The sequence below is a fragment of the Adelges cooleyi genome, unplaced genomic scaffold, assembly GCF_023614345.1.
Source record: "Adelges cooleyi isolate 19-005CV unplaced genomic scaffold, UGA_ACOO_1.1 ACOO_flye_CR_arks_rails_tigmint_CR_PRNA_29, whole genome shotgun sequence".
In the NCBI taxonomy this organism is placed as follows: Eukaryota; Metazoa; Arthropoda; class Insecta; order Hemiptera; family Adelgidae; genus Adelges; species Adelges cooleyi.
The window spans coordinates 144,337-156,509 of NW_026095959.1; the positions used below are offsets into that span (position 1 = coordinate 144,337).

A 12,173-nucleotide genomic window follows, 5' to 3' on the forward strand; every position below is an offset into this window, starting at 1 on the left:
GCAAAAGCCTTCGGCAAAGAAGAAATCAAAATCTAATGTTCTAACATAGAGGCCTTCAAGATAGTGCAAAAATACCTTACAGTGACCGGAACCGAATTTCACACCTTCAGTCTACCCTCTGAAAAATCACTGAAAATCGTCATCAAAGGCCTCCTCAACCGCATCACTGAAGTAGAGGTCGCCGAAGAACTGAAAGATCTTGGATTCGCCACCAAAAGCGTCCGTCAGTTCGGAACTGCAGACAAGAAATTGCCAATCCACATGGTAATTCTACCAAACTCCCCGGAGAACAAAGGGATATTCCAACTTCGCTCTCCGTTCTACATGACGATCAGAGTCGAACGTTACAAATCAAACGCCCCATCACAGTGCTACAACTGCCAAAAATTCGGACACTCAAGCCACAACTGCGGATTCGCCACCAAATGCGTGAAATGCGCTGGACCACACCGACCCAGCGAATGCCTCAAGACCAAGGAAGAGGAACCAACCTGCTCCAACTGTGAAGGCCGCCACACGGCCAACTTCAAAAAATGCCCCGCAGTCATCAAGGCCATCACTGAGAAGCGTTCCACAAGGCCAATAATAACAAGAATCCCCGCAAAAACTACAGCTCCAACACAACCGGAAACCTCCGGGCCCGTCCAACAAGTCTCCCCAGGAATAACCTACGCCAAGGTCACGAAAGGTAACCCAGCAGTGATGATGCAACCAATAGCAGCTAAACTGCAGGAATTGTTACTCAACATTTCCTCGGGAAAAACGGATATGAAGGACGCTCTTATCGCCACAATCATGGCAATCCTGCCCCTTATCCTAAATAACAATGGGTATTAACCCGGATCCTTATTTGGAACTGCCAAGGCGTAACTCCCAAACGCCTACAACTCCTCCAGTTTGCCAGAGACAAGAAAGTAGACATAATGCTACTAAACGAAACGCACCTGACGGACACCGTGAAGTTCAAGCTGGCAAATTTCCACACGTACGCGACAAACCGTACTCGTATGGACAACCGCCGCCCGAGCGGAGGCACGGCAGTTCTCGTGCACAAGAAGTACACCCACCATCAAGTACAAGTTCCAACGATGTCCATCGAGAACACCACAATCCACCTACAGCTTGGCAGAAAAGAATTCAGGCTAACAGCAGCATATAAGAGCCCACACACCCAGCTGGATACGAGCGACATATGCTCGCTGCTAATCTCAAACCTCCCTACAATCGTGGCAGGTGACCTGAACGCCAAACATCCAACGTGGAACAGCAACCAGACAAACACGGCCGGTAGGCGTCTTGAAAGATACCTGTCCACAAGAAACGACACTGCGGTAGCTGCGCCGGACTCCCCGACACACTACCCGGACATCCCGTACCACAACCCAGACGTACTAGACATAGCCATCCTAAAGACGGGCGGAATGCAATACCAGCTGGACAACCTAACTGACGAACTGACTTCGGACCACACAGTCCTACTACTGGACATCCGAACTGGAAAAGAACATTTGACACCCCCGAAACCACTCCGAGCAGTCAACTGGACCCAATTCATGACCGACCTCACGAACTCAGTGGACATTAACCCACACACTGAAACCAAAGAGTCTATTGACGAAGCTATCACAACACTCACCTCCAACATAGCCCAGACACTCAACAACAACACGACAACAGTCATACCGACTGACCGAAAATATGACTTACCCAGAGCGATCACGCTGGAAATCGACTACAAACGCCGGCTTCGGTCAAGATGGCAAAGGACAAGGGACCCCACGGTCAAAACCGCCCTGAACAGACAAAACGCCTTGGTCAAGAACCTCTTACAGTCCCACCATGAAGAGAACTGGACAAACTTCCTGGGCACAGTTGACCCCAGCGAACGCCCATGGACGAGACTCTTCAACCTCAACCGAACCCTCCTCCGGAAAAAACCCGCAGACCGACCACTGGCCGACCAAACCGGAGATCACGTCGGGGACAGACCGTTTCTACGCGTGCAGCTCATACTTCCAATTTGGCGGAGTTCGAGAGACACAACGGTTAGGCCGAGAGTACAGGGTATGCAGGAACGGGTACACGTACCGAAAGAGGCGTGAACAGCTGAAAACCTGGCGAGAGTTCACTACCGAAGAGGGTAACTCTAAGCCTTGGGGGTCCGTATACCGTTGGTGTAGGGACGGAGCGAAAGCCGATGTTCGCGGCGTTCTGACCACTCTCCGAAAGGGGAGCGGTGAGTTCACCGTGGGCTTGGTGGAAACTGCGAGCCTACTGCTTGAGTCGTTGATTCCCGCTGACAGCGCCGAGGGAGAGACCGATCACCACGCCCGGATCCGCGAGGAAACGAGCTTGGTGGCCGGCCGATCTGCGACGTTGGGCGGAGGATCGGAGGCGGAAAGCAGCCAACTGGGAGAGCCGGAATTCTCAGCTGTGGAAGTGAGACGAGCGGTATGGCGTATGGGAAGGGACAAGGCCCCGGGGTACGATGGCGTAACAGCCAGAGTCCTCCGGGTGGCTTGGCCGGCTATTGAGGAATCAGTGACCGCTCTTTTCAATGAGTGTTGGCACAGAGAGCAATTCCCTGAGTGTTGGAAAGTTGGGTGGGTCATCCCGTTGCTGAAGGCCCCAGACAAGGACCGGTCGGACCCCAAGTCCTACCGACCGATCACGTTACTTCCAGTGTTGTCAAAGGCGCTGGAGTACCTGTTCTGTCGGAGGCTAAGGTTGCAGGTCGGCCCGAGTATGAGTCCAAATCAGTACGGTTTCACGAGCAAGCGTTCCACGGTCGATGCAATACTGAGTGTGAGGGAATGGACCGAAAGCCGGGCGGAGAAGTACGTCCTGGGGGTGTTTCTAGACATCTCCGGGGCGTTCGACAACGCCTGGTGGCCGGCAGTCTTGCATCAACTCAAAAGGTTGGGAGCTAGCGACAAGGTGGTGAATTTGACCAGGCAATATCTGGCGGGGAGAGAGGCGGTGATGACTGCGCCGTCGGTTGAGGTTCGCCGACCTCTGTCCAAAGGGTGTCCCCAAGGCTCGCAGTACGGACCGGAGCTCTGGAAGGTTCTGATGGACTCTCTTTTGAGTTCGGAGGAATTGGACAGTGAAACCATCATTGGCTACGCGGACGACGCGTTGCTTTTGGTGGCCGGAAGGTCTCGAGCTGAGGTCATCCGAAAGACAGAGGCCAAGTTAGTGAGAGCGAGTGAGTGGGCCCGCGGTATGAAACTGTCCTTCTCGGTCACAAAGACGAAAGTCATGTGCCTGAAAGGTCAGTTGACTCCGCCATTCACCGTTAGGATGGGGGCTTCCAGGCTAAAGGAAGTGACTTCCATGCGCTACTTGGGGGTAGAATTGGACGATAGGTGGAGCTACCGGGATCACGTGCTGAGCGTAGTAAGCTCGTCCGCGCCGATGTTTCAGCGGGTACGACGCGTGGTCGCCTCTAAGTGGGGGATCAGTGCACGCATCACGCGGATGTTATACCAGTGTGTATACCTCCCGAGGGTGCTGTACGCCTCCGAGCTTTGGGGCGAGCGAGCGTTGGACCCGAGACTGAGAGTCATGATTCTCCGGGCACAGCGGAAGGTGCTCTTGGCAGTGACGGGCGCGTACGGTACCACAAGTACCGAGGCGTGCCCGGTGCTGGCAGGTGTCCTACCGCTGGACCTAGAAATCGTGAAGCGCGGTCGAATGGCTCGCTGCAGGAGGAGGAACGGCTCGGTAGAGGAAGTGAGGGAGCTGGAATTGGAGGCGGTGAGAAGTTGGCAGACCCGCTGGTCAGAGTCAGTAAAGGGTAGGCCTCTGTATAACTTCTTACCGGAGGTGGAAGATCGGTTGAGGTGTAGTTGGCTGGAGGTGGGCCATGATGTCTCGCAGTTCCTTACCGAACACGGGGCGTTTATGGCCTACCTTCACCGCTTCGCAAAATCTGCGACCGACGAATGTGCGGCATGCGGGCGCGTCGACACCGCATTACATGTGGTGTTTGACTGTGCCGGCGTGTTGGACGCTAGACGGGCGCTGATAGCCGATCTGGTGAGGGCAGGAGTACCTTGGCCATGTGAGCCGCGTGCCCTTGTGCGGAGCGAGGGGGCCTTTCGGGCCTTCCAAGTGTTCGTGCGAGCGGCCGCGGCGGCACGCGGTCGGATAGTGGGTGACGTGTGATGCACGACCCATGGGTCTGCAGGCGTACTGGGTACGTGGGGTGTATCCCAGAGGTGCGTGGCAAAATTGTCCGCAGGAGTCCAGGGGACGACGGAGGGCCAGGCGGCGCACGCTGGTGAAAACTAGCGACGCCGTTGGAGGCGCGATAAGACGCGCGACAGCTGGCAACTGTCCGTAGAAGCCCAGGGGGCTTGGAGTGGCCGAAGGCACGGTAGACGGTCACCCGCTTAGGGCAGACGCTGCGGTCCCACGGCCTTGGCGGTGCACGGTATATCCTGCAGGCGTACCGGGTACGTGGAGGTGTGTAAAGGTGCGCGGCAAATCGTCCGCAGGAGTCCAGGGGACGACGGAGGGCCAGGTGGTACTGGTTGGCGAAAGCCGACGGTCTGCTGGAGGCACGATACGATGCGCGACAGCTGGCAACTGTCCGTAGGAGCCCAGGGGGCTTGGGGAGGTCGAAGGTACGGTAGAAGGTCACCCATTTATGGGTGGACGCTTCCGTCCCACGGCCTAGTGATGCACGGTCTTACCTGCAGGCGCACCGGGTGCGAGGTGAGGCCGGAGTAAACAGCACGGCCGGCCGGCCTGGTCAGGCATGCGCTGACGCGCGGTGAGTCTACGTCCTAAGGGAAGTATCTTGCCGGGCGGGGTGCGTGTCTGGTCGGTAACCGGCCCCAGAGCGGGTCTGTTGGCGTGAGTCGCGGAGAGTAGCTCGGTCTGAACGAGAGGTCGTGACTGACACGCCTGGTGGTATCTACCGCCAGGTTAGCACGGGCCCACCACTAGCCCTACTAGGTTTCCGTGAAAGTTAAATAGTCGGGAGGCGGCGCGGTTAGTTCAGGGGTACCGCTCACCCTCTGAATGATTATACCCATGGATACCATGGCTCCGTCGAAGCGGCAAACTGGTGGCCGTGCCTGTGTGCATATATTCCAGGTGAAACCAGTACTACGGGATAATTGTGGATGGGGGGTCGGAAGGCGGCCGATCTCACGCCCAATTTGCGGTTGGATTCGTAGTGGCGGTCGCGCAAGTGACTTTGGTGGTTAACGACAGAATGCTTGTCGGACGAAGTCTCACGGGTGCGGCATTTGACCCCCGGGTGATCAGTCACTCTGTCTGTGGGAGGATAATCACAGACGGTTGCGGTGAACCAAATCATCGCGCCGGTGAGGATAGCACCGGGGCCCCACCCAAGGTCGGCGGACGAGACCAGACCATCTCTAAGCCATTGGGTAGCCTAGTGAAAAACCACTGGGAAGATGGCACTGGTTTGCGGGTTCCAGCGCCCTTGGGTTGCTGTAACACGTAGGCCATAGCCTGATCAGGGGCGGCTGCCGGCAATAGCCGTCAGTCTCATGCGGCGATGCTGGCTTCTTAGGAAGTTGGTGCCTCCGTCTGGGGTAACGAGAGAAATCTCATAGACCTTTAGCCGGGGTGTAGGACCTATGTCCACATTCGGAACTTCTGGCCGACCAAACCGGCAACCTCCACTACAACGCGCACAACAAAGCAGAGATCTTTACCTTAGCAATGGAGAAGCAATTCTCGCTGCCACCTGCCGACGTCATCACTCCAACAGACGAACTAGTACAACAAACCCTAGACAATTACAGAACAGAAACATACGTCAAGTCGATTTACTTCTCGCCCCTGGAAATTCAAAAGAAAATTAAGAGACTCCCAGGCAAAAAAGCCCCAGGACCAGAAGGCATCACAAACGCCGTCCTTAAACATTGCAGCAAAAAGGTCATTATCCAGCTAGCTCACATTTACAACGGTTGCATTCGCCAAGAATACTTCCCGCGGCAATGGAAAACTGCTACAACGATAATGATCCCGAAACCAGGAAAGGACGCCAAAATACCAGCCAACCACAGGCCGATATCACTGCTCAACACAATGTCGAAGGTCTTTGAGTCGCTTCTTCTGGATCGTCTCAAAATGTCATTCACACCACGCTCCGAACAACATGGATTCAGAACCCAACACTGTACGACGACCCAGCTAGTCAAAGTAATTGACGACTTAGCAAACAACTTGAACAACAGGAAGAAAACGGCAGCAGCACTCCTTGACATAGAAAAGGCCTTCGACAAAGTGTGGCACGACGGCTTAATATATAAGCTAATCAAACTCGACACCCCGCACCAACTGGTACACATCATAAAATCCTTTTTAGAAGACAGGTCATTCCACGTCAGAGTCGGAGAAACTGAATCGACACCAAGACACATCAACGCCGGCGTCCCACAAGGATCGAGCCTATCACCACAGCTCTTCTCCGTCTACATCGACGACATGCCCCGGCATCCCAAAACCAAGACCGCTCTCTTCGCCGACGACACTTTAATATACGCATCGAGCCCAACAAACACCTGCTCGTCAAAACGACTCCAAGAACACCTGAATCTACTGACACCGTGGCTCAAACAATGGAAGATTACAGTCAACGCCCAGAAAACAAACGCTATCATGTTCTCCAACAAAGCCACGACGAACACACCACGGATTGTCATGCAAGGTCAACAAATCAAATGGTCCCACTCGACCAGATACCTGGGAGTTCAAATCGACCGGAGGCTCAACTTTTCCCAGCACATCAACAAGACGGTCCAAAAAGCCAAAGCAGCCAAGAGAATGCTATTCCCGGTCATAAACTCAAAGAGCCCCCTCTCCATCAACACAAAACTGTCAATATACAAACTATACATCAGGCCAATCATGACGTACGGAGGAGCAGCCTGGGCGTCAAACCTTTCAGAAACAAGTTGGAAAATACTCGAAACCGTCCAAAACACCACGCTCAGGGCAATAATAAATCCAGCGCCATTTGTGAACAACACGGCAGTAAGAAACAGCACGAAAATGCCAACAATTCGAGAAACCATAAAGAAAGCGACACAAAACGTATACAAGAAGCTTGAAAACACCCCCCACCAACATCTCAAGCTAATCACCACCCGACCAGCTACAAGAGAGCGTCACCACAAACGACCCCTCAGCATCGGAAGTTAAAACACAAACGGAAGAAACCAAACAGGGAAAATAAAATCCACAGAGATTCAAGCCAATATATCAAACTCCCTGGAAGAAGCAAATAGCTTGAAACAGAGGAACAATCCAAACCAGCAATGCAATGCAATGTGCGGAGACATATTCGACCGTTTCGAGTTTTTACACACAGTCTACGAACTACCGACATGGCCCGTACCAAGCAAACCGCCCGCAAATCTACCGGAGGCAAGGCTCCCAGGAAGCAGTTGGCCACCAAAGCCGCCCGCAAGAGCGCACCGGCGACCGCAGGTGTGAAGAAACCCCATCGTTACCGTCCCGGTACCGTGGCTCTCCGTGAAATCCGTCGTTACCAGAAGAGCACCGAGCTGTTGATCCGCAAATTGCCGTTCCAACGTTTGGTCCGCGAGATCGCCCAAGACTTCAAGACCGACTTGCGTTTCCAGAGCTCGGCCGTCATGGCTCTGCAAGAAGCCAGCGAAGCATACTTGGTCGGTCTGTTCGAAGACACCAACTTGTGCGCTATCCACGCCAAGCGTGTTACCATCATGCCCAAGGACATCCAGTTGGCTCGCCGTATTCGCGGAGAACGTGCTTAATCGTCTCAATACTCTACAAATCCTCTTTAAAACGGCCCTTTTCAGGGCCACTACATGCGTTAAAATTATTTCTCTATCGACCTTACAGCGGGCGCCGCGCTGTTGATAAAATTAATACAACAGTTTTGTACTCAATAGTTTTATTATTATCGACGGTCGTGGGTATCCCCCCGAGAATGTTGTTACTTACATTTTTAGATTAATGTTGAAAATTCCCAACGACCGTTTTTATTGAAGTATTATTTATATTTTAAAAAAAAAGCGGGTAAAAGAATAGGCGGTAGACACGGCGGTGGCGGTAGACGATGAACGGGTCGGTATAGCGTTAGGCATAGTGTGAAATGTATTTTTGGCGCGCGCGGGAAGTAGTCGGCGGCCGCGTTATAGTCGATATGAGTTTGTTAGGTCGTAGAACGCGGCGTGTAAAGGAATTATTATTTTCTATCCGGCTTGTCCGACGGGAGGGATGGACGCGTTATTAAAAAAGAAAAAAGAAAAAACCCCGTAGATTGTGGCGCGTCGTTTAAAACTATGTTATCTGAAAGTAGGTAGATATGGGCTCCACACGTTTCCGCGGCACTGAATTTAAAATACACGGACAGTGACGATACCAATAGGTTCTATACGTTTGTGAAAACTGAAAACTAAATAATATAATAAATTACTTTATATAATTAATATGTAATAATTAAATATAATAAATAATAATATATCACTTGCTAATGTGAAATGGCCAATGTTCGGCTGGTGTTTGTATTTTTCGTATCGAATAGCCTATGTACAATTAATTATAAAAGTCAACTTTTTTTGAAATTTTGGGAAAATATGAAAAAACCAGTTTAATAAAATGTCCAAAACAAACGGTCTTTACCTACAAATTGCAATTTTTTTTTTGTTAAATCAGTTTTCCAACCACGTTTAAAATGAAAAATTAGTAAGGCACTCGAACGTGAGTAAACGAAAAGTTTTGGATTCGAGTAGATTATTTCTGGAGTAAAAAAAAAACACGATTTTGTTCATAAAATAAATTTTGTACTTCTAATTTTACAATAATAAACTAGCATTTTCGTTTAATAAAATGAGAAATAATCGTTTCCGACTTTAATATTAAAATACAATATGTAATACCTATGTGAAACCCGTTATGTTGATAATACGTTTTTATTTGACAAACGGTCCAATATTACATGCCTCGTGGCAATTACTGCAGACAATAACTTTTGGAAATGGGCCTACACATAAAGTATATGTTTATCAGGTAAAAAATGGGTTATGGAAATTTATTTCAAGACAAAATAAACCAAAACGTTATCATAAAACTTAAAAATAAAAACACCGATATTAATTTTTTGAAACGTAATCGGTTTTGTAAACGGGCTACTCGTTGTGCATACATTGTGCTGCCTCGTCACTTTAGACGAAACCGTCATAATATGGACCCCCGACGATCACGGGCGAGTCTAGATATTTAACAATACTACTATTGAGCAAACGTAGTAAATCAGTCTTGGACTTTCAAAAATATATAAAATAAATTTAAACAAATGTAAAGACGTCATAATCGCGACGGTTTACTCGTTCGAATCGGTTAACGATTTAATTAAAATAGAGTCGAGCGTTTGGCAGTCTTATTTTTAATAGAAATCGGGGCAGCTTTAATAGCCGAATAGGTAATATATTTTTACAATGAAAATTTAAATTGTTTTTACTATTTTCGGTGTAATCTTAAGTCGATTCGGTCGGTGTTGCCGCCGTCAAAATATCGCATAGAGTTTTGATGATAACTACGCGACACGTAAAACTACTAACGACCCGAATTCGACACCGCCCCCTTCGGTCTCTTCATACCGCAGACTCTTAGAGCCCACGCGATAATTTTTCAATACACGTGCAGATTGCGAATCGAAAAGATTTTTTAGTTTAACTCGAAATTAACGAGTCCTAATCGACCTCGAAAGAGGTGTATCGTTGAATAGTCGGACTGGTCGGAACAACCTCCTGCGGCACGTCGGCCGTCGATTTTAAGTGAAAACTCGACCGACCGACGGATTTGCTATAACGTTGGCTTTAAGGAGAACGAGATTTATCGCCGTTGAGTGATTTTCGAGCGGGAAAAACGAGACAAAACGGAACGGGATCACGTCAAAACGGAAAATTCGATTCCGTAAACGTTTACTAGTCGGTATGGCGGCGAGTATATAGACGGCGTGATAGCCAAACGCGAGTTATACACACCGTTCCTGTTCATTTTACCAGAGTACCAGAGACTATTTCAAACCGCTTCACCATGACCGACACCGCAGTCGCCGCACCAGCACCAGCCGCCTCGTCGCCGGCCCAGGCCAAGTCGCCGAAAAAGAAGTCCGCCGCTCCCAAGGCGAAGAAAGCCGCACCGGCTCATCCTACCACGGCCGTGATGGTGATCGCAGCCGTCAAGGAACTGAAGGAGAAAAAAGGATCGTCGTTGCCGGCTATCAAGAAATATTTGGCCGCCAACTACAAAGTGGACGCTGCCAAGCTAGCGCCTTTCATCCGCAAATTCCTAAAGTCGGCCGTCGCCAGCGGCAAGCTGGTCCAGACCAAGGGCAACGGAGCGTCGGGCCATTTCAAATTGGCCGCCGAAGTCAAAAAAGAGAAGAAGGTAGCGCCGAAAAAGAAGCCGATCGCCAAGAAAGCGGCGGTGTCCAAGGCGCCCGGAGCGGCCAAGAAGAGGAAGAGCACCGGTGCCAAGAAACCGAAATCCGGCGAGCCCGCCGCCAAGAAGGTGAAAAAGGTAGCCGCAGCGCCTAAACCCAAAGCCGCGAAACCGAAAAAGTCTCCGGCCAAGGCTAAGAAAGCGCCGGCCACCAAAGCCAAGGCACCCAAGGCGAAGAAGGTGGCAGTCAAGAAGACGGCTGCGCCCAAAAAGAAGGCGTAATTTGTTAAAAACACTCTCTTAAACCCTTAAAACGGTCCTTTTCAGGACCACCAAATATTTATATAATACAATATACACAACAAGCGTGTCGCGCGGTGTCTCGTACCGATATTTTATAGATTATAGTAATACAAACTACAGTAAGTAATAGTGATTGTGAAATGGAATGAAAAAGTTAAAACGACTACAACATGGGTAAATACGTTTATTGTTGTATGTATATTTAGGGAAATGATTGGCTATTGCAGATAATAACATTTAATTGATTTGACAATACTTAGGACTGTCTGGCCAGCCCTAAACCCTAGTTAACTTATAATTACAAGTATGGCTGTATGCCCACAACAAAACTTTAAATATATCAAAATAACAATAATTATGAAATATTACAAATTCACCTGACTGATTAAAAACGGAAAATATCAACAGACGCGGCCGCTGCGCTGTGCGTTAAACGGCACACGCGAGGTATAGATAACAGGACAAAAACAAAAAAAAAAAAACAAACGAGCGGAATGAACGACCCACGTCGTTGTATTCATTTGTATTTCATTGTAAATTTGTATTCAAATTCAAATACTTGTGTACTATAGTCGTATATGATAAACTGTACACGAAAAACCGTCTCGATATCGATCAATTCTAAAAGCAATATCTGTTGACGTACACACCATCCATGCATACATACATACATGCAAACATACTCACATACAAACGTACTTCATAATCGCTTTTTTTATATTGTACCTATCTGTAAATTGTTCAATAAAACCCCAAATATGCACTCGAAATTTATTTTCTACTTATTTTTAAATATAACTTGTATTTTTTAAATATTATGTTCATACTAGTTGTAACCGCAAAACTTAAATAAAAATAGTTTTTATAAAAAATAAATTTAACACTTTTGAATAAACAAAATTTTTAAATATGACGCAATTATCGAAAATAATAAAACATTTGAGTACCCACCTGCCTAAGAATAAAAAAATCCCAAAATATACAAAAAAAAAAAAATGTTCGATTCTTTAAAATGTAATTAAAAATTGTAACTTGTCAGTGTCGTATACGCACTTTGGTACACGAACCGTTAAACACACACACACACACTTAAAATCGACGGGAGAAAAGGTAACACTTTTAAATTAAGTAGAAGAAAAGTAACTCAAAAGTTAATAAACACACACACAATTATAATATTCGTAAAAACAATAATGCGCGCGACAATACCCTCCTCGTAATAAAACGGTCTATTACGGGAGAGTGCCCCCGTCAAAGTAATTTGGGCGGCCTTAAATGATAAACATTATTGACATTTTTACTGTGTAGACAATTTTGTATAGTTTTGTTTTGATTGTTTGGCCTACGTTTAATTGCTTATTTGCTAAAATACGTTGGTCTTTAAGAACTATACTGCAGTCAGATCTATTTTTCAGACCATTCGGTACAAGTCCCGGGACCTAAAAATATAA

At 48.4% G+C, this 12,173-nt stretch overlaps 2 protein-coding genes across 2 annotated transcripts; both read left to right on the forward strand.

Moving 5' to 3' along the window:
- The first annotated feature begins 7,116 nt into the window (after positions 1 to 7,116).
- Positions 7,117 to 8,081, forward strand: LOC126837703 (histone H3-like). The gene has a single exon (XM_050571650.1). The coding sequence runs from the start codon at positions 7,305 to 7,307 to the stop codon at positions 7,782 to 7,784; it is 480 nt and encodes a 159-aa protein (XP_050427607.1). The 5' UTR covers positions 7,117 to 7,304; the 3' UTR covers positions 7,785 to 8,081.
- Positions 8,082 to 10,032: 1,951 nt separating this feature from the next.
- On the forward strand, positions 10,033 to 10,745 carry LOC126837700 (histone H1-like). Its single transcript, XM_050571646.1, has one exon. It carries the CDS (start codon positions 10,072 to 10,074, stop codon positions 10,699 to 10,701), a length of 630 nt encoding a protein of 209 aa, XP_050427603.1. The 5' UTR covers positions 10,033 to 10,071; the 3' UTR covers positions 10,702 to 10,745.
- The last annotated feature ends 1,428 nt before the right edge of the window (positions 10,746 to 12,173 follow it).